The sequence below is a fragment of the Callorhinus ursinus genome, unplaced genomic scaffold (assembly GCF_003265705.2).
Source record: "Callorhinus ursinus isolate GAN/ISIS: 27379988/994484 unplaced genomic scaffold, GSC_fseal_2.0 scaffold16, whole genome shotgun sequence".
Taxonomy (NCBI): Eukaryota; Metazoa; Chordata; class Mammalia; order Carnivora; family Otariidae; genus Callorhinus; species Callorhinus ursinus.
The window spans coordinates 34,548,821-34,570,299 of record NW_027397078.1 but is presented as its reverse complement, the minus strand read 5'-3'; the positions used below and the strand labels follow the sequence as shown (position 1 = coordinate 34,570,299).

At 50.0% G+C, this 21,479-nt stretch overlaps 1 protein-coding gene and 2 long non-coding RNA genes across 5 annotated transcripts in view; 2 read left to right on the top strand and 1 right to left on the bottom strand.

Annotated features, from left to right (window-relative positions):
• The window catches only part of LOC141374294 (uncharacterized), a 55,793-nt gene extending 38,581 nt beyond the window's left edge, over positions 1-17,212 (bottom strand). For all 3 annotated transcript variants that reach the window (XR_012381068.1, XR_012381066.1, XR_012381067.1), the window contains exons 1-2: positions 17,050-17,212; positions 11,172-14,904 (exon numbers count right to left, since the gene is read on the bottom strand). This is a non-coding gene — a long non-coding RNA (uncharacterized lncRNA). The remainder of the gene's footprint in view (positions 1-11,171; positions 14,905-17,049) is intronic.
• LOC112812844 (uncharacterized) lies at positions 1,162-11,179 on the top strand. The gene is made up of 3 exons (XR_003205376.2): positions 1,162-2,212; positions 10,737-10,828; positions 11,083-11,179. It is a non-coding gene; the product is annotated as an uncharacterized lncRNA (long non-coding RNA).
• Positions 17,213-17,965: 753 nt separating the features above from the next.
• TMSB4X (thymosin beta 4 X-linked) lies at positions 17,966-20,116 on the top strand. The gene is made up of 3 exons (XM_025857815.2): positions 17,966-18,112; positions 19,207-19,320; positions 19,744-20,116. The coding sequence occupies exons 2-3, from the start codon at positions 19,221-19,223 to the stop codon at positions 19,776-19,778; spliced, it is 135 nt and encodes a 44-aa protein (XP_025713600.1). The 5' UTR covers positions 17,966-18,112; positions 19,207-19,220; the 3' UTR covers positions 19,779-20,116.
• Positions 20,117-21,479: the final 1,363 nt, after the last annotated feature.

Below are 21,479 nucleotides of genomic sequence, written 5' to 3'. Positions count from 1 at the left end.
CACGATCCATCACACCACCCCTGTCTTCACCCCAGAGGAACCTTTATGCCCACCCGGGGCTTTCCCGTTTTTAAAAGCATTTTTACAGACACTCTCTCATTCAATTCTCAGGGCAACATTGTGCAACGGCGGGGTGGGGATGAGAAGCCTCCGGGCTCAGAGAGACTGAAACCAATTGCTGAAGGCTGCGGAGTGAGTGACCCAAAAAATGGGTAGGGTGGGCAGAATAATGCCGCCCCAAAGATGGCCACATCCTAATCCCTGGCACCTGTTGAGTAGGTAGGCTGCAGCTAGAATTAAGGCTGCTAGCCAGCGGGCCCTAAAGTAGGGAGAGTCCTGAGTTAGCCAGGTGGGGCCGGTGTCATCACAAGGGTCCTTAGCCCTTGCACGTGGAAGAGGGGGGTGGAACAGGAGACCAGAGGGAAACGGAACGGCAGGCGGAGGGGCGGAGAGAGGCAACATTGCTGGCTTTGCAGATGGAGGAAGGGGCCACGAGCCAAAAGGCAAGAAAGCAGATGCCCCCCCAGAGCCTGCAGAGAGGGACACAGTCTTCAGTCCCTTGACTTTGGCCCCACGAGACCTGCCTGGGACTTCGGACCTCCAGAACTGTAAGCGCATACATTTGTGTGGCTTTAAGTTGCTAAGTGTGTGACAACTGTTCCGGCCGCCAAAGAGCCGAGCTCAGTTAGGCCTCTTCCTCTTCAAGTCTCAGTGCACATTTCAGCTCCGGGGGAAGGTGGGGAGGCTGCTTTTTCTTGCCCTTTCTAGGCCGGGGCTTTCTCCCCTGCGCTGCCATAATATCTGGCTTTGAGCACTTACCCTGAGGTGCTTATGTTCTGCATCCTCGGCCTCATCCCTGAGGGCAAGATAGCATGCTCTCACTTTGGCCTGCCTTTCCAGCAGCGCCGTACCTTCCCCAGGAGCAGAGCATAAGCCCCAGCCCCAGCAAGCCTGAATGTGGGGTTAGATGAATGAACGCTTGACTCGGACCATAGCAACCAGCCCTTCGTCGCCACCAGAAATGCTGGCGCTGAGCCGTTAATGCTGCGGGGTCGTTCAAAGCCGCTCTTGGTGGCATCGGGAGCTACCTGCCCCACTCCCTCCAGTGCGCCCCGGGAGGTGCAGGAAACAGCAAGACGGCCCCGTCCCCCCATGCACCCGCACAAAAAGCCTTGCCCCCAGCCCGGCGTGCGTCAGCCCCTTTCGCAGAGCAAGGAGGGTTCTGGCTCCAGAGCGCAGAGAAACAGGCATGATGGATGGGTTCCCGGAGCCCCAGACTCTGCTGCTCCCATCTTTGTCTCAGCAAAGCCTGTATCGGATTTGGGCCTTCGAGCTAGTCACTCGTTTACTCTGGCCTCATTTATCAAACGTGAAGAAGAGCCGCTCTGTGCTCTGCTTGCTTTCAAGGCTTATGAAAAAAGGAATAAAAGAGGTCTGGCCAGGCCTTGAGTCCTGTCACATAGTTGATCTCCTAGGAGCCGATGTGACCACGTGCTAAGAAGAGCCCGGGCTACCTAGGAAAGTTCACGTTGACACGGGAAGTGAAAGTGAATTGCGTCACTTTCTGTCATGTGACAGCTGTGTGCTGCCGAGCAAGTCCCCGAGCGCCTGTTTCCTCAGCGGTGAGGTGGCGATCATGACAGGTCCCGTTTATTACCACTTCCCACGCAGCCCACCCTTTCCCATTCAAGCCCTTCGCCATTACCCTTATTATACCGTCATACAGCTTATCAGTGTTGGAATAGGGGCCGGCTACGTAATTTGTGAGCCCAGCAACCTTCTTCCAAACTGACTAAAACTCCTGATGGCAGCAGCAGAACATTGGACCAAGCCTGGGGCTCGCACGACGTGACCCCGCAGGTTGCACAGCCAAGAAGCCGGCCCTGGGCAGTCTGACTCCAGAGCCTTCTATCTTAGCATCTGTGCTACGATGGGCGTCTCCTAAGGTGGTTGTGAGGTTGGAAGTGAGACTAATGCATTCCTGGCAGAGGGAACAGCATGAATAATGGTCCGGAAGTGGACGCCTGGACACGGATATGCCTAAAGAGTGATAAACCCTTGTGGCTACCGCTGTGGTGACTTGGCGGAAAGAGAAATGTGCCGGCGGGTAGTCCTGGTTCCAGGCTGTGGCACTCCGGAGGCCCTTGCACTTGAAGCTGCTGGTGCTGGGGAGCGCCGGAAGGTTTAGAAGCTGGAGGCCATGTGGACACAGGTCAGGGGACTTACCCTAGGGGGCAGGGTGGAGCAGGGCGGACTGGGGAGAGAGCGCCCCCTAGAGGAGGCTGGTACAGCAACACTCGGGGGCGCCATGAAGCGGGGCTCCTGGAGAAGGGGCAGGGGAAACGGGGAGAAGCAGACAACTTCGGGGTAAATGGAAATGACAGGTTTGGGTTACAAGCTGGATATCAAGGACCGAGGGGAAAAAGAAAAAGCTTCTGATGCCTGATGGCCTATCCTTTTGTTTTGAGGACATCAGGCCCATCTGAGCACGTTAATCACATACACAAAGTTTGCCTTGGAGCACACAGCAAACAGGATACATTTCTTGAGGAAGTAGAAACTCTTTGAGAAGGAAAAAAAAATCAGTTTAATTTCCTAAAAAGAACAGCTGTTACTGTCTATAAACTCAGTCATTTCTCAATTTGGGTTTTTTCCCCCTGAAATCTTCCTTTCTGATTTTCCGAGGCATTTATCCATTCTTTGATTATGATATAATCACGTATCCTATAGCTCATATTTGCAGGTAATTATGTCCTATAATAATTGTACATTTCAGAGGAAACCATACAATTAAATACAACCCCCCCCCCCCAAAATCTTCTTTAAATCTCTACCATATTCTTCTCTCAAACTTGGTAGGGCCCTGAGAAGTGGGGCACCTCAGGCCCAGCTGCCTGGGCTCAAATCCCAGCTCCCACTCACTAGCAGTGGGACTTTGGTCAAGTTAGGGTAACCTGGATCCCTTCTCTCAAATGGGGGTAACAATACTAGTTCTTACCTCAGTCCTACTGTGTTACTGAGCAATGCCTTGACTAGTCCGTGGCTTGCAGAAAGGAGGCCATTAATGTCACTTATATTCTCTAGATGATCCACAATGATCCCGAGTGACATTTAAGATCAGAAACATCTACATGAAGTTATATTATCATTATTATTACGTGTCTATCCCCCGTGGGCCACAAAGGTCAAGCCTGGAAGGCCTAGAAAGAAGGGCTCATGGGCTTTTCTTCCCACATGGGCTGACAACGGTTTTGGACAGATTCAGCAACCTGAGGTGAGGTGAGCAAGGCCACAGAGGAGAGGAGAAACAGATCTACATCCGTACCTGTTTTGAAAGAGGAGCTCTCTGGATTAATAACAGTCTCGCTACTTTTCATGATGCGGGATTGGAATTTTGCTGCCCCAGAATGGTTGTGGCCGAGCATTCCACAGGCACTCATTCAGGCCCCATGTTGTTATGCGCTGGAGATACCGAGAGAAAAAAGACCTGGGTCCACCACTGAGGGGGCCCAGCCCGACAGGGAGAGGAGACAGGGAAGAAACAAGCGGCAAAACAGGGACAAACGTCACAAGAGAAGACTTTCCGAGGCACAGGAGTATGAGGAGGGCATTCTGCCCCAGGGAGTAAAGAAGGCTTTCACCGCCCCCCCTCCCCCCAGGCCGGCATTTAAGCACAAGTCTCTAAAATGGCTGCCAGACAGGGAACTTTCTGGGCTGACGGAAAAATTCTGTATCTCGTTTGGGATGGTGGTTCCACAGGCACGCGTGCTCGCCAGTACCCATCTTAAGCAGCCATAAAATGAATGCACTATGTTTTATGTAAATGAAACCTCAATCAAGTTGAGTGTGAACAGAGTCCACACGTACAGGCACTGTGTTGTCGCGACAGCACACTGCCTGGCACTTAGTGGATTCTCTGCTGAATGACACCCTGACGGGCTGAGCGTGTGGAGCTTTCTGTGTCCCCGGGAGCCAGCTCCCTATTGCTCCTGGGTCTGAATCCTGCCTTTGTCCGGCGGCCAGGAGCCCAGGGCGGAAGCCGGCCTCTGCAGGGGAGGAGCCTCCGCTAAATACGCTGACCTCGCCAGGCCTTAGGGGGTTCAGGGAAGTCTTTCTGCTTACTCGGCTTCTGGTCTGAATGCAGGGCCCTATTGGCCGACCAGCTCCAAGCCCTGAGGGCACATTTATCAGTCGGTGGCTCCCATCTGCCCTAGGAGTTCGTGGCCTACGACTCTGCTGGGCTGAGCTCTCAGCCCCCTCCCCCAATGCCATTCTCTTCAGACCCTCCCCCCTCCCCCCCCCCCCCCCCGCCCCAGGCGGCAGACCCAGCTGGGGCAGGGCTGGCGGGAGCTCCTAAGCCAGGACCGTGAGGCCTGACACTTACCGAGGCCTGACACTTACCAAGGCCTGTGTGTGTGTGTGTCTGTGTGTGTGTGTCTGTGTTTCAGTGGATCTGGATGGACAGACAGCTAAAGTAGTGATCAGTCTGTGAAAGGGCCTGTTTCCCCCCCACCAAGGTAGGGTTGCCAGATAAAATATAGGACTCCCAGTTAAATGGGAATTTCAGAGAAATAATTTTTAACTATGTCTCAAATATTGCACAGGATAACTTTTCCTCAAAAGTCTTTGTTATTCATCTGAAATTCCCATTTAACTGACTGTTTTGCATTTTGATTGGCTACATCTAACCACCCTCCTGGGGTGAGGCGGGCAGCCGAGAGAGAGGGGAGAAGAGCCTATTTTGCTAAACCCGCACACAGCACTCTCAGGGGAGCAAGGGGGGGGGGGCAAGCCTTCATGGTTGTTCCCCGGGGCATTGGAATCAACGTCCATAATGGGGATCACAGGGTGGGTGCGAGGCTGCTCTGCTCGACTTATCCAATCATCCCATAATTCACACGGGAGAACAGCAGTTGGCAGAACAGGCTGTGAATGTGCTCCATTTCCTCCCCACAGCCACCTCCGCTGTGTGGCTCCTCCCTCCCTTCTTGAAGCCAGCGGGGGTAGCCGGGGGGGGGGGGGGGGGGCTGGCTGAGAGGGAGGCAGACACCCCTCCTGCACCACCCGCCTCACCTGCTTTCCCAGGCTCACCACGTCCGCTACCCACGTGGCCCCCTCCCTCCTCAGAACCTTCACCTCAGGGCTGCCTTAGCACTGAACTCTCTAGGTCGGCATAGGAGAAGTCAGTGGAAAGTTACTTGCACATAAACGGATGGACGGATGATGAAAGTCCAGGAAACCGCAGTTCCTCCCCTGCCGGGGCACCAGGCCAGAGGCCAACCTGCTAGGCTTGGGACCCACTTCTGGCCTCACCACATGCCCAGAGACCTTGGACGAGTCACTTACCATGTGCCCCAGTTTTGCATTTGTAGATGGGATGCAGCTGCCCAGTCGTACCCTTCTGGGGCTGCCAGGAGGCAGGAATGAGCTGGCAGATGCAAAATACTGGTAACATTTAAAATGAAGCATCTGTACAAATTTATGGTGGTGCAACCCGGCTAGAGGTGCTTCTACTTAGAGAAATCCAATACATGAATATTCTGACACACACACATCGTTGCATGATTCAAAGAATAGCTTCTCTACCTCACTGAAAATATGATTCGGTTCACCAAAATGTAACATTGTGATGGCATTTTACAGGGAAACATGGAAGACATAGCTTCTGTAATTGAACTCGGTGTGTGCTTCAGCTGCATTCTAGAAAGGAGGCCTATTGCAGACCTGTCTACAGTCCCTTTGATTTAGGATTATGAGGGTTATAGTCTTAGTAACTGTCCTCCTGCCCCTTTAAGAACAGAAGTCCTTCAATTGCAGATAAGCAGGAAGTGCCCCTACTCTGTCTTGGCTGTGTGTTTCACTTCCTTCCAGAGGTGTTTTCTTACTAAAGAAACCCCAAGTCCAAGGTCATGTCTATTTCTTTCAAAAGCATACTCAACTGCCTTTGTGTTGGTTTCATGAAATTTCTGGGGCAGGAAAATACACAAATATATATATATTTTTTTACTTTTTATTTTTAAATAGCCTTTATTTTTTAGAGCAGTTTTACATTCACAGCAAAACTGAGTGGAAGGTACAGAGATTTCCCAAATGCCCCCTTTCCACACACGTGCACAGGCTCCCCCATTATTGACACAAATAATATTTTTAAATATATAAAAGATGAAGGTAAAACATAAATGGTGTTTTAAATATTTTAAAATGTAAAAGTAATACATGCTTCCAGTAAAAATGCAAGTGGTAGAAGATTCTCCATTCCCCTTCCCCAGAGGTCGCTTCTGTTAATAGTTCTTAAAATTCCCTTCTGGAACTTGTCTCTATAACCTCACTTTTTTTATTACACAGAGATAGATCATACGATATTTATAAGGTTCTCTTTTTTCTACTCAGGAGTATACATGAGGGGCGCCTGGCTGGCTCTGTTGGTGGAACATGTGATTTTTGATCTCAAGGTCCTGGGTTCGAGCCACATGTTGGGTGTGGAGATTTCTTAAACAAACAAACAAACTTAAAGAAAAGTGTACTTTGGGGCGCCTGGGTGGCTCAGTTGGTTAAGCGACTGCCTTCGGCTCAGGTCATGATCCTGGAGTCCCGGGATCGAGTCCCACATCGGGCTCCCTGCTCAGCGAGGAGCCTGCTTCTCCCTCTGACCCTCTTCCCTCTCGTGCTCTCTATCTCTCTCATTCTCTGTCTCTCAAATAAATAAATAAAATCTTTAAAAAAAAAAAAAAGTGTACTTTGGCTATCCTTCCATGGCATCATGAGTAAAGCTGCCTCAATCTTTTTCTTGCTTTATTTAGAGAGACAGAGAGACCGAGCAGGGGTCGGGGCCAAGGGAGAGGGAGACAGAGAATCCCAAGCAGACTCCACACTGAGCAGGAAACCCAACGCGGGGCTCGATCCCAGGACCCCAAGATCATGACCTGAGCCAAAACCAAGAGTCGGACGCTCAACCGACTGAGCCACCCAGGGGCCCCTCGGTCATTTTCTAGTGGCTGTATAACTTTCCATTGTTTGGGTACTCTATCATGTATTTAACTAATTTCCTAATTAATATACACTTAGGTTAATTCTAGCGTTTCCTCTTACCTACAATGCTATGGGGAAAGGATATATAGGTATGTGCGTGTGTACAAATATATAGACACATATCTTGGCATATGTGTCCGAATATGGCCCTAGAAAACATTTCTAGCGGTAGAACCACTGGATCAAACTGGAAATGCTGTTTCGACTGTGAGAGCGGCTGGTACCCCTGAAAAGTCTTTATACCAGTTTACAAATCCAGCAAGAGCACGTGAGCGCGGCTCTCTCTCTTCTTTCCCTGCCTTCTGCCCAACCTCAGACAGTACTCAACATTTTCATTTTTGTCAGTCAGATGGGGGCAGAGAGGGCCTGGTTGTCTGATTTGCATTTGAAAGCCTGCAACCCAGGGGCATCTTCCCGTATTAATCCTGACTCAGTGAGGAGGGGCTTAGGGGCCAGACTTTGGAACGTGAGAGAGCTGGATGCCATCCTAGTTCAGGCACTGGCCAATAGTGATGTGCAGGGCCTCAGTCTTTCCATCTGTAAAATAAGCATCCTGGGGCACCTGGGTTAAGCGTCTGCCTTCGGCTCAGGTCGTGATCCCGGGGTGCTGGGATCGAGCCCCGCATTGGGCTCTGTGCTCGGTGGGAAGCGTGCTTCTCCCTCTGCCACTCCCCCTGCTTGTGCGCACGCGCTTGCTCTCTCTCTCTGACAGGTAAGTAAATAAAATCTAAAAACAATTAATAAATAAATAAATAAATAAAAATAAAATAAGCACCCTAAGACCAAGACCATGGGGTGATCGGAAAGGCTCCAAGAAAGCAGTACAAGTGGCCAGCAGGGCAAATGTTAGTGTGCTTCCCACCAAAGCAAAACAAAACCCAGAAAACCCAATTTCAACTGGCCCAGTCCGAGGCCCGGGAATAGTTTCTGCGATGTCTGAGATCTCCCCTTCTTACTTGCTGCCCCTGCTTGAGGGAGGAAAATGCAAATAAAATGCTGAAAGAGAAAACTGAAATGATCACATCAAACGGTGCGTTTGACCAGCGAGTGACCTGGGGCATGTTATGTCTTGGAGCCCGTTTCTTTTCTGTAAGATGGGGTGTTCTCTTTACCCAGCCCAGTCGCTCGGGGAATCAAAAGGGCCACAGGACAGTGCCTGGCTCTGGCAAGCACTCTGGATGACCCGTGTGGTTGTTCCTAGCCCCGGCCCCCCCCCCCCCCCGCCAGCTGCTCAGCCCACGTCCCCCCAGCAGGACAGGTGAAGTCCCCTGGACTCTGGATGATGCACAACACCTACTCAATGCCGGCCTCGTTGAGGGCCCTCGGGGGACCATAAACACTGCAATAGGAGCACTGGCTGGAAGGGCAGCCTGCAGCTTTCTGGCCTGTCCTTGGAGACAGAAGTCTATCCTGGCAGTGCTCAGCAAGCCGGTGGAGCAAACAAGCCCCATTTCCCGTGGCTAGGGTAAGACCTTCATGGGCCTACTTTGTGAAAAGATAACTGGCCATGTTTTATTCTTTTAATTTTCTCCTTTGGAAGCGGGGTGCACTCTGAATCCTGTGGGGTGGTTCCAGTGACATCAAAGTCACTTGCAAGTGGGGTCGGCACTGACACGGTTTCCTTCAGTGCCACAGACTCTCACGTGGGCTTGTGAGGGGTGGGGAGAGAAATTCACCTCCCCCGAGGCTACACCTAATCCCACCAGTGCGGAGGGCTATGGTCCAAATATTCGTGTCTCCCCCCGATTCACATGCTGACATCGGAACCCCCATGATGATGATAGCAGGAGGCGGCCCTTGGGGAGGTGACTAGATCAGGAGGGCAGAGCCTTCCTGAGTGGGACAAGAAGTCCGTGACTGGGAAGAGGCCTCTCACCCGACCACGCTGGCCCCGATCTTGGATGGCCCGCTTCCAGAACTGCGAGAAATAAACGTCTGTTTTTTGTAAGCGCCCCAGTCTGTGGGATTTCCTTGTGGCGGCCTGAATGCACAGAGACCCTGAGCTCGGCACTCTGTGAAGACAGGTGACACGGCCGCACCACGTAGGCAGTAGAGATGTGGGAAAGAGCAGGTCTCAAAAACGAATAGCTTCACAGTGGAGAGGCCTGGCAGGTAACACCTTCATCAAGTGCTCAAAGTGAACACCGCCAATAACGGGTCAGGCCGACATCATGCGCCTCTGGACTCAAGACCCCGAGAAGGTCACAGCCTCCCTTGTGTAGGATTCCTGCCAAAAGGGCAAAGCCCAAATCTAATCATCAGGAAACATCGGACAAACCGAAATGAAGGGGAAATCCACAGAACAAGTGGCCTGTTGTCTTCAAAAATGTTAGTGTCGTGGAAGAGCCAGAGAGGCTGGGGAAGTTCTAAATTAAAAAGACACTAAAGGGACGTGCCGTCTAAATGCAATGCATGCTCCTGGACTGGAATCTGGACCGGAAGAAAAAATTGCTATAAGGACGTTATTGGGCTAATAGGCAAAATTTGAATAAGATTTGTAGATAGCAGTATTGTAGCAATGGGAATGTGGCTGTGTCGGAGGATGTCTTGCTTTTTGTTAGATTCGTAACTTGCTCTCGGGGTTTAGAAGATAACGTAGAGAATGATAAAGCAAATGGAACAAAATATTAACAACTGATGAATCAGGGGGCAAGGTGTACAGGAATTCTTCATTGTATTTTTGCAACTTTTCCGTAAGCCACCTCATTATCATAAACAATCAGGCACAGTCCAAGGGGCTCACCGGGAATAACAAAGACACTCCTACCACTTGGGAAATGGGAAGGGTTTAGACCAAGGTCAGTCACATTTGTTTATGACGCAAAACCAGATCCAGCCTCCTAGCTATAAGAGTAAGACATTTGTGCAAACATCTCTGTAGAGTACAAAATACAATGTTCAAACATTAAAATACCTCCTTCTGGCCCAAACTAAAATTGTGCCCCAGTCTGTAAGTAGACAGAAAAATGGAAAGATTTAAGTCCAAATGTATGCTTTTTCTTTGTGCCGAGGACGACGGGTAGTCAAAAAAGGGGGATGGGGGTGGTATGTCAGGAAAGCCATTTCCATGAATGAGGAAATTTAGGTCTTCGGAAGCCTAGCATGCAGGTTCAAATCTGGGCAATGGATTCTTGGATGACAAAACTAAGTAACCAAGCACAAACTACCATCACCGTCCCTGCCACGAGCACAACAAAACCAGGAGTGCTGCTGCTTGCTAGCATCCAGTACCAACAAATCGTCCTCTAGGGAGCTACGACATTGCTCCTAGATGCCTGACTTTCATAAAGGACAGGCCTGGGCTCCTTCTCATCTGACGCGAATAAGCTGCTTCCTGAAGTATTTGACCTCCTGCTCCTAAAATCATGCCGAAAGGACTATAGGCCCACGGCTCAAAGTAAGGAGTTTTGGTTTCTGGCCGTGGCTCTGCTAACCAGCTGAATGCCCTTGGGCAGGTCACTTAACCTCTCTGTGCTGGGTTTCATCCTCTGCAAAAAATTGATACCAATACCTAGCCCCTTTGTCAGCGTAAGGCTGCTTTAAGGATAAAATGACACAAAAGATGCAAAAGTGCGTTGACAAAGTTCACAAACACCAGATAAATGCGACTCGTGTTACATAAGGAATTATTGGAGCCCAAGATGTAAGGTGACACCTATAAGCTGGTCTTTTTTTTTTTTTTCCCCCAACTGTTGTCCAACTGACAGGTTGCTCTGAGCTAGTGCCTAAGCCCTTTTGAGTAAGCCGCTGGTATGGACCGTGGAATTGAGGCTGGGACGAGAAGATGCAGGAGGCAATGGTAAATTACATTTCCAAAGCAGATATTCGGTGGTTTATCTGGTTCATTGGTAGCCACCCCATTATCTCTTCCATTCCCTCTCAGAAATTCTGTTGGTGACTTTTTCTCATTTGAGAGACCCTCTCCCTTCGATAGACTAGGGTGCACAGACATCCAAGAGAGCTTTGCAGAGAATCCAGGGAGTCCATAAATTTAGAAAGGAAAAAATTACATCTTTTCATTCACCTCTAACTAAGTGTTAGCATTTCCTTCAGGGACGCCTGCAAGCAAGTCTCTAAGCGTGGGCTGCCATATCAAAATACCACGGAACGAGCAGCTCAAACAACACACATGCACTTCTCACCGTTCGGGAGGCTGGGAATCCAAGATCAAGGTGCGGGCACATTTAGTTCCTAACGCGAACCTGCTTCTTGCTTGGCTTACGGACAGTGCCTTCCTTCAGACAAACGTTCAAGTCCATAACGACAAGGAAACTCTCTAGCATTAGCAGTTCCTGTGACTGTGTCAACAACAGACACCACAGATATTTTTCTATCTGCTAACATTTTGCAGATATCTACACACGCCCCACTATTTTGAATTTATGCTGGATCTGAGACCGACTACGGGATTGTGTGATTTAATGCACAAAGCAGCACGTAAATGACTCCATCACAGTGTTTAATAAAACTCTTTTGGTAACTGTATGGCAATCTAATTGCTTTCATTCATTTTTTTTTTTTTTAATTTTAGGTATGTACATAATTCTGAGATAGGGTCTCTGGGCTTCACCAGATTGGCACGGCACAGAAAGAGTTAAGAACCAGACTCTCACCCCACCCCTGAGTCCCCTCCCATTTCCTCTGAACCAGACACAGGGGTGTGAGGAAATGGGACTATGATTTACTTTTCTTACTTCCTCTCTCTCTCTTTTTACACCCCCCCAACTTTTTTTTTTTATCGAGGTAAAGTTCACATAACATGAAATTAACACTTTGAGAGCAAACAATTCAGTGACATTTCATACATCACCCTGTTGTGCAGCCCCCTCCTCTGTCTAGTTCCCAGACATTTTCATCACCCTAAAATGAAACCCTGTACCCAGACAGCGGTTGCTCCCCTTGGCTCCCCCCTCTCAGCCCTCGGCCACCTCTAATCTCCTTCTCTCTCTATGGATTTGTCCATTCTGGATGTTTCACAGAAATGGAATACTGCCATGTGTGTGTGGTCTTTGGGACCCGGCTTCTTTCACACAGCATGCTTTCCAGGTTCATCCATGTTGTAGCGTGCACCGACTTCATTCCTTTTTATGGCGGAATGCTGTCCCATCAGATGACTGCACCGTATTTCATTTATCCATTCATCCATCAATGGGCACTCGGCTCCTTCCACCTCTTGGCTCATTGGATTGGTGTTGCTATGGCCACGAAGACAAGTATTTGTTTGAATACATGCTTTTCACTGAATCTATTTGCTAAAGTGCGACCTAGTAACTGTAGGGTCTGTGAATCTCAATTGTCCATATCATCTTGACCAGTTCAGACAATTGAGTCCTGGCTATAAATGGCACAGTAGACGCCTAGAACTCAAGCATCCTCTCTTGGTACTTTCATTTGCCCCGCGTTTGGCCTTCGTGTGAGAAAATGACATCCTCCTCTTCTGGCTTGGGTGCAAATTCTATCCGTGGAATTCCTCCGCAGGGAAGCCTCCTGTGAGTGAAGGCATCAGAGAGCATTGGAGAAGTGGGCAGAGATGGCAGTAAAGGCTGGCTCCTTCCCTGGCCTTGGCACACGCCCGGGAATTCTGACATGCGAGGAAGCTAAGAGCCGCAAGCATCCCTTGGACAGGACAAAACTGCCAGGCAGAAAGGAAGGGAGGAGACCTGGTGGGCGTCCCTGGCACAGGCCCTAGAAACGTGTGGTGATCGCCAGCTCCAAGGGCAACTAGGCTCAGACGGAAGCTTAGCAGAGGGCGCAGAGGCCGAACCATCCCGTGCACACACTCAGACCTTCTCACACCCGGGTAGCACATGCGGGAAGGATCAGAGAGGGCATTGCAGGCAGAGGAAGGGGCACGTGAGTAGATGGGCCCGTCCCTGGGTCCTAGGAAAAGCTAGGGAGGGCATTGGGGGCACACAGAGAATGAGAGGGGCCGGACTGGCTTCATAACTGGTACAAAATGAAAGGGTGGGGCCCTTTGTTCAAAATGATCAACAGTTTCAAGATGGCGGCAGCAGAGCGCGAAGCTGAGCAAAGGGTCTCTGGGAGTGTGGGGGCCTTGTGCCACTGCATAGGTCACACGCCCTTGGAGCCAGCCCTGCAGAGGGGAGACGGTCTGGGTCAGCCAAGGAGGTTGATCTTGGCCTATGTGATCAAATCTAGTGCCCACCTGTGCTTCATTTTCCTTGCCACGAAGCCATTAGCCACCTTCTGCTGATGGTGTGGGAGCTATATTCTATTTAAAAAGCACTGACGTCCCCAGAAGAAGCACATTAAAATACATAAACACTTACTACTTGCTAATGATAGTTCTGCTTCACGACAGAATAAAAAGTGTATCACTTTTAACACAGAAGGCCATCAGGAGTATGTAATGCCTCCCCTTTCAATTATGTGATTTGACCTGCTAATTTTTTGTAACCAGTGTAATATGAATGACTGCTGGGAAAAATATTAAAGTAGTGAAAAGCTGTGTGAAACGGCCAATGTTCAAGATAAGAATTCCCTTTATTGCGAGTGCACTGGGCTCTGTAGGATGAGGCAGAGAGCAGACTGAATTTGTGTAATGAAATCATTTGACAATTGAAGCAGGCAACTTTTTAATTTATATGATACATGACCATGATATCTGTGTTTCAAAGTTTTAGTGATGGAAACGTTGGATGGTTTATTGTGATGGGACAGAACTTTACCCTTAGCTGGCCTATACAACAAGAACTAAGGGCCTTATCTTAGGATTCCAGAAAAGCGGAATATTTAACTGAGGCGGCTTCTGAGCCAGCCAGTCTGAGTTCGAACCCTGCCTCCGGTTTTTGCTGTGTGGTTTCGGGTAAATTATTTAATCTCCCCAGGACACCCTCATTGGCAAAATGAGTAACATAACAGTGCCTCTGCCATGGGGTTGTGTAAGGGTTTAGGGAGATTATGCATGGAGAGCTCCCCTGTATATGGTAAGCACTCAGAAAATGTTAGCATTACAGACAGGACTGCTGCTGCTGCTGTTGTTCTTATTAATTATTATTATTATTATTATTATTACTGTTATTATTGAATCTGGCTGCCACCTGCCTCCCCACCTTATTTCCTGTCACTTTTATTCTGCACAAGCCCCAGCCAAACAAAGCTACCTACCGCCCCCGTATATGCTTGAAGCTTCTCTGCCTGCTTTTTCTTGCCCTTGCTGTGCATAGACTGAGCAACCACTTGGAGGGGATGTTGTAGAGGCGAATTCAAGCCACGGCAGGGAACTGGGTTGAATGAGATCCCCCTGAAAGTTCCTCTTGGCTCTAAGATTCCATCGGATCGACAAAGTGAACAGGAGAGTTAGCGGGCACGTTTGACATTCTCTAGAGCGTTCTTTGATTCCTCTCTGCTTCGCCGGTCTCCTGCATTCATTTTTAGCACACTAGCCGAGGGAACCTTCTGTTCCATCACACTGAGCGCAGGGTGGAGCTGCCGCAGGTGGGAGTCCTGGAGACACACTCAGGTCGGGGACAGATGGCCCCGTTGGGCGTGCAGAGGCTCGGGAGACAGAGCCTGTGTGTTTGATCGCGAGCAAGCTTGCTTAGATTCCCTGAGCTTCAGGGTTTTCAGTAGTAAAATGCCCACTGCAGAGGGTGAGAATTGCATTAGATATGGTATACAGAGAGCCCACTGAATATCCCTTCCCTGTCGTTAGTTAGGGAGGGGACTCGGGCTGTGCCTCTAAGGGGATTTACCTGAACCAACTGAGATTGCAGGGTCACCGGGGAGAGTGGGGTGCAGGCGGGGAGGGCAGATGGTAGGAGGCCCTGAAACCGAGACAAAGGGACCTGGGCTCGAGAAAGCGAAGGGTTGGGAGCCTTGCTGTGGTCACTTTCTTCTGTTCCTTTCAGCGCTCTGCACAGAATTTAATAGGTTAAAAAGTAATAGGACTAATTTTTCATGTACCCAGACCTCTGTGGCTGCTTCTCCAGCCTTGGAAATAGCTACACATGTGCCCCAGGCCTACCCTGGAAAGGGAAATAAAACAGAGTGTGCCCTGACACCTCTTCCTGGTTGCACCGGGCATGGGCTTTGGAGGGGGGCCACCGTCCAAGGCGGGCTCTCTTGGCACATGGGTGCCGGGTGGGTTCTTCTCCCCGAGAGCCCTGAGCTTGTGGGAGCGCACCCTGCGGTTCTGTTGCTGCTCTCAGCCTCTGTCTTTCCACTCGGGATTGAAAACCCCCACCTCCATGCTGGTCGTGCCCAGCACACGCTAAACCCACTTAGAACGGTAGCTTCTGTGAGGCGGGAAGTAACCCTGACATGTGAAACATTAATACCGACAGGTCTGAACGATCCGGGGAAGAAAGCAAGGTGGCTCGAGCCACAGGCTCAGAGTTTGGCCAAGCCGGGTTCAGGAACCTTCCTCACTCAAGCAAGTCAGTTCAATGCAAGGCCCTAACTGTTTGAGCAAGTGCCCTCTCCCAGGCGCTGCGGGAAACAAAGCAGCCTGTCCCCTCACATGCTTCCTGATGATTCTCAGGCGCAGACTTGGGGGACCCGGAGCGGGGCGGGGGGGGGGGGTTTGAAGACTTTTATGAAACCCTTAGCACAAATAACAGACAGTGGCTACCGGCTGAGTTATCACAAGGATGGATCTCTAAGCTCAGTTTCCCCATCTGTAAACCTCTCTTCATTGGGGAGGGGGGCAGCAGGGGGGAAAGGCAGAAGCAAACGTAAAGCACCCATGACCGTGTCCGGCTCTTACAAGGCATCAACCAACGGGGGTTGTTAGTTTTTATTTGCTGTAAAACTAACAGAAGCTCTCATTTTTACTGGTACTTTTTAAGAGAAATGACGAATCTAAAAACCTCTAAAATTTGTAATTCCAAACACTAAACATTAATTTTTTCCCCTCAACTTTCCATCCTAAATAACAATAATACAAAGCACTTACTAAGTGTCATGCACTGTCCTAAGCCTTCAGGGCTCCCCATGAGCCCCATGAGGTAGGTTACTGCAATGATCCCATTTTACAGATGAGAAAACTCAGGCCCTGAAAAATTAATTCACATGGCCAGGGTCACACAACCCTTAAAAATATTCCTTTAGTTTGCGTTCTCCTTCATCTGCCTCCCCCGCACCCCCCCCCAGGCTCTCTCCAGGTCGCTGACCAGGGGCAAGGCCAGCCCAGTATGGAAGACTCTCTTCCTTTTAACGAGTCCCCTTCTTTTTTTCTGTCAACATCCAAACACAACGGAAGGCAGCTTGCTACCAGACGAGAAACGTTCTCCACGCATTTCCAAATTTCCACTCCTCTGTCTCTTCTGGAGACATGGCTCTGTAAGGCCTAAGCCTTTCTAAGGAAAAGGCCTTGGGGAGAAGCAGCACTGGGTTGGTAGTGGCCTTCCTTTGTATCCAGAGACACCCGGGGGGGGGGGGGAAAGAAGTGATTTCTGACGCCAGCTGGATGAGGCAACATGGAATCATGGAACTTACAGAGACGGTGTATCATGCAACTGCCTGCTGCCACAGGCCAAAAATTCATCCTGCATGATCTTGAACGAGCTTTCCCCGTGAAGGGAGCTCTCAGGCCAGTCAACTAGGGTAGGGTCAGGGGGGAGGTGTAACCAGAGAGGTGACATCCTGTTTAGAGAGCAGAATGGCCACCACCCACCAGAGCATGAACTGAGGAGACAGTCACCTGCCCCTGCCCCCCCTCCCGCCTCCCCCACCCCAAGAAGGAAGTCAAGTGAATAAAGAAATGGGGAAGTCCGAGCTGCTCCTGCAATGGCTTTTGAGGGTCTGTCTAACACTTGACTTTAATCCCCACAGGACAAAAGCCTCTGCCATAAACACGACTAGCAAGGGGTTTCTGGAAGCATTTCCTCAGGATGAGGAAAGGGATAAAAAGTATTGTGCGTACTGCTTTGCGTCTCAAAATAATCTCAAGTAGGTCTTTTCCGACCCGCGGGTCTTTCTGCTTTCACGTGCCATTTGCGGGCACAGGGCAGGGTGTTCGCGACTGATTCCAGAGGCAAGGGGGTCCCTGGTACTCACAGGCAAGGTGCCATTTTGAAAACTGCTCTTCTCTATCGAAATCTCCCATATTTCCGGATGTAACTTAGAAGGGCCCTTCAAAAACATCTTGTGCTGAAAAGGCTCTCTTCAAAACAGAGTGAGATTGTTACATTTTAATCTTTCGATTTTAGAGATGATGGGATTGCAGTCTTTGGCACTGGACACGGGCCTCCTTAGCAATCGCTTTTGTATTTAGGAAAATAAGGAACAGGAAAGTAAAAGAACTTCCTTATTGTCAGGCAGCAATTCAATAGCAGAGCTTGAACTTGACTTATTTTTCAAAGCGGGGAGGCGTTGTGCACTATAAAATCCAGATAGATTAACCTCCAACCAGCAAATATTTCGGTTATTTTATTCGGGTGCTCACCAAAAATTACAGCGATGAAAAAATATGCATGTTACAGTGAGGAAACTTTTTTGAAAAGAATCACTTAAGGGTGCTTTACCTCCCACCCAATTTCAGGAGAAGCCTGGTGAGGAGACAAAGAGGCCCGGGGTGGGGCGAAGGCCCTCGGCTGGCCCGAAAGCTGAGTCACAGGAATCGCACCCCTGCAATGGGCGAGGCCCTCCAGCGCGGCCACCGCACCCTCGCTCGGGGATGTCCGCACCAGACAAAGCCAGCTTCGCTGTAAAGGAATGCCTGGCCCCCTAGGTGCCACCCAGACCCTTAGTTATCATGCCCCGGTCCCCAAGAGCAGGTTGGCGCGGCTGCTGCAAAAATCCGTTAGGATAAAATAGTCCTAAGGAGGGACAATGCATGATGCAGGAAGTGCTGGGGGGGGAGGGGGCTTTGGCTCCTCTTAATTTTCCGCCGTCGTTGCGGTGAGGGTGCACTGGTGCACGCGGGGGGGTCCCCCAAACGCCAGGCCGGCCCCCGGACGCCGGGGCCGAGGCGAGGCGCGAAGGAGTTAAGCGGACTCGCGGGTGACGTCACCTCATTTACATACGAGCGCGCATATAGCTGCGCGCCGCGCGCCCCGCCCGGCATTCGGCGGCGGCCACTGAGCAGATCGGACTTCGCTTGTGCGCGCACCTCGCTCCGGTGAGCCCCGGGGCCCCTGACTCCTGCCCTCGGTCCCTTCCCGCCGGGCGCCCGCGCTCGCCTCTCGGCGCCCGTCTCCCTACGGAGGCATCCTTACAGCCGAGCCCAAAGGCTCCTCCCGGGGAAGCCTGCCTTGGGGTCTTGGGGATGCCAGGCCCTTCCAGATGCTGGGGAACGGGGTCGGGAGCTTGGTGATTTAAAGACAACCCCCCCCCCAAGCCGGGTGTTGGGCAGTGCAGTTCCGAGGGAACATTTTTTTTTTTCTCCCGCCCGGGGCATTCCGCTCTGCCTCTTAGGCGGTGGTTAATCAGGAACAGAAAAATCCTTTGTTCCGACTCACACCCACCCAAGCCCGGAGCTTCAACAATTAAGTTTTTTCTGTAGCCTCTGATGGCTTCTTGGGCCCTGTCTGTCCAGATTTAAGGTGGCTGGGCTATACTGTGAAATTGGGCGGGGGGGAAGGGGACAAACCAACCCTTCTTGCAGGGGAATGTGTGCGGGGGTTGCCGAATTGCCCCTAAACGCAGATCAAGCCTGATTTATGGGGTGTGGGGCAGCCTGGTGCGCGGCCGGCTGCATTGTTGAGCGCGAGTGAGGAAGCAGTAGGGCGGTGGTCGGGGGCGCCGGCTGCAGCTGCCGTCTTTGTGAGCAGAGAAGAAAAGCAGCACGGGGCCCCCATGTTTGGGGGGCTCATGGAAAATGGAAGCACTGTGCAGCCTCGGCTTCATTTTAAGAATTTTTAACTCGATCCCACCATCCGCGCTCCCGACCTGAAATGGCTTCGTTATTTATTTCTAGCTAGATTTTAATTTTCAAACGTTGTAACTGACAAACCCACGTCATCATTCGAAAGATTCGTCTCCTGATGGGAGGGCGATATTCCTAGTTTGGCCCCCCCGCATTTGGAAATAATGAAGAGGGGTTCTTTTTCTGTGTAGAAAGAGGAAGAGCTGTAGCGTTGAATGAAAGCGGAAGGCGGCAGAGGTGGGGTTTCAGGCAAGGGATGCGAGGGCAGAAGCGCATTTCTGAGCCGGGAGAGAGAAGGGTGGGTCGCTCGCTCGATCTCACTCTCCCTCTTGGCTTTGTATATGCAGCTTTCTCTGCAACCATGTCTGACAAACCCGATATGGCTGAGATTGAGAAATTCGATAAGTCGAAATTGAAGAAGACAGAAACGCAAGAGAAAAATCCACTGCCTTCAAAAGAAAGTAAGCGGCCCCCCCCCCCCATTAAGAAAAGGCTGGGCGGGAGGGAGGATGGGAGGGGCTGGGAGAAGGACCGGGACTGGGAAGGGAGGGGGCGGGGGGGCGAGGGAGTGCTGGGGAGCAGCTGACAGTTTTTATGATGAATGTGGCCTGGAAGGATTAATTAAAAATTGTTTTTGCAGCCAACAAACAGGGCTTTGATAATTTAATAATGGATATTTGGTATACCATATTAATACGCAGTATTATACCATTCTATGTTAAAATGTTTAATGGCCATATTTTCGCGATGGGACGACTTGATACTTGGCGGATTTTTATATGGGAAGACCCTGTAAATGAAAAGTACGATAATCTTACACTACGGTGTACTGAGTCGGCCTAATGAGCTCCCTCCATCTTTTTTCTTTTTCTTTCCCGTCACAGCGATTGAACAGGAGAAGCAAGCCGGCGAATCGTAATGAGGCGCGCGCCGCCGATATGCACTGTACATTCCACAAGCATTGCCTTCTTATTTTACTTCTTTTAGCTGTTTAACTTTGTAAGATGCAAAGTGGTTGGATAAGTTTAAATGACTGTGCTACCCCTTTTCACATCAAAGAATCGAGAACTACTGACAACGAAGGGCGCCTGCCTCTCCCATCTGCCTGTCTGGCTGGCAGGGAAGGAAAAGAACTTGCATGTTGGTGAAGGAAGAAGCTGGGTGGGACGACAGTGAAATCGAGAGTAAAAACCAAGCTGGTCCGGGGTGTCCTGCAGGCTGTCAAATGCAGTTTAATCAGAGTGCCATTTTTTTTTTGTTCAAATGATTTTAATTATTGGAATGCACAATTTTTTTAATATGCAATAAAAAGTTTTAAAACCTGGCTGGTGTGACTGTTTGGTATCTGGAGGGAGCGGCTTACTGGCAGATGAAATCTTTGCAAAAGGGCCAAGAGTGGTCTCACTGGGGAATGATAAAAAACATCTGGTAGTTGGGAAAACCGGAGAGTGCGTGGGAATGACTTTCATCCAGGTATGTGCAACCGGTATTTCATGTGTGCTAGGTGATTGGGAGGTTATTTTCTTAGGCTGCTTGAATTCCTAGTAGGAGTCCTAGGAAAACTGCTAAAAATATTTTTGCAGTTCTGGCTTTTTCACCGGGTTTGCTAAGCCAACACAGAATTAATTGCATCTGATGGAGAAAATGAAGGCGCTGGTAATTCACAGCGCAGTGTTTGTTTCGGGTATCAAACCGAACTTGGTTATTAAGCCAATTACCAGCGTTGACACAATTAGGATTTAAGCAGTTTGTCATAAGGTGAAAATTTTGAACAGCGGCTCTGTAAAAATTCAAGACGTGCTTCCTTGCCTGACGGCTGGGTCCCCAATACTCAAAATTGCTTTTCTAAAATGGTCTGTGCTCTTCACTTTAAAAGTATTGAGTCCTCAATTTGGATAATGAGAACATTATCGATTTAAAGGACACTAGGACAACGATGAAATTTGTGCGAAGTTGAAGTTCCCTAGAATTTAATTGGTACATCTCAAGGGTTTGCCTTTCTTTGAGGCTGGTAACTCCTCATGAAGTACGCGTTTTAACCGGTGGGCAAAAGCCAAGCCCTTATTCTGGGACAGTTAACGTACAGAAAGGGGGGAATGAGGTGTCAGCTTTTCAAAGTAAAGGGATGTTGTTAAACATCCTTAATGGATTCTTCTGTCAGGGTGCAAGTATTTTTTCTCAAGAATAGTATCCCTTTTCTTCAATGGAAGCAGCATATGAGGATGACCATCCACCCAGTATCTCAACAAATGGCCAGGAGGTCAAACACTGCCCCCCACCCCCCGCCCCCGAGACTGAAGAAAAGGCCCTTTTAGAAGGAGAGGGTGGAGGGCCAATTGCTGATCAGTATTAAACCGGTTGATTTCATTTCCTTTGCCCAATACTTATTTTGAGAAGTGCACAGGAAACCATTTACCTGTGGTTTAGACAGTCAACCAGACCATCAGCTAGAGGCGGGTCTGTATATCGCGAGGGAAGGGCTGTGTGCCCGCGGCTGCAAACCTCGAAGTGCCACAGCCCGCTTGCTGGAGAACCGAGCAGGGAGCACGAAGGTCTGGGAGCCTTCTCAAGATGGAGCTGGCCCTCCAACCCTGCTTTTTCTAACCCCCCCACCGCAAGG

Excerpts from the sequence above, each read along its gene's own strand:
- TMSB4X (XM_025857815.2), top strand. The coding sequence starts at position 19,221 with ATGTCTGACAAACCCGATATGGCTGAGATTGAGAAATTCGATAAGTCG. Across the intron at positions 19,321-19,743 it reads TCCACTGCCTTCAAAAGAAA|CGATTGAACAGGAGAAGCAA; the intron begins GTAAGCGGCCCC and ends TTCCCGTCACAG.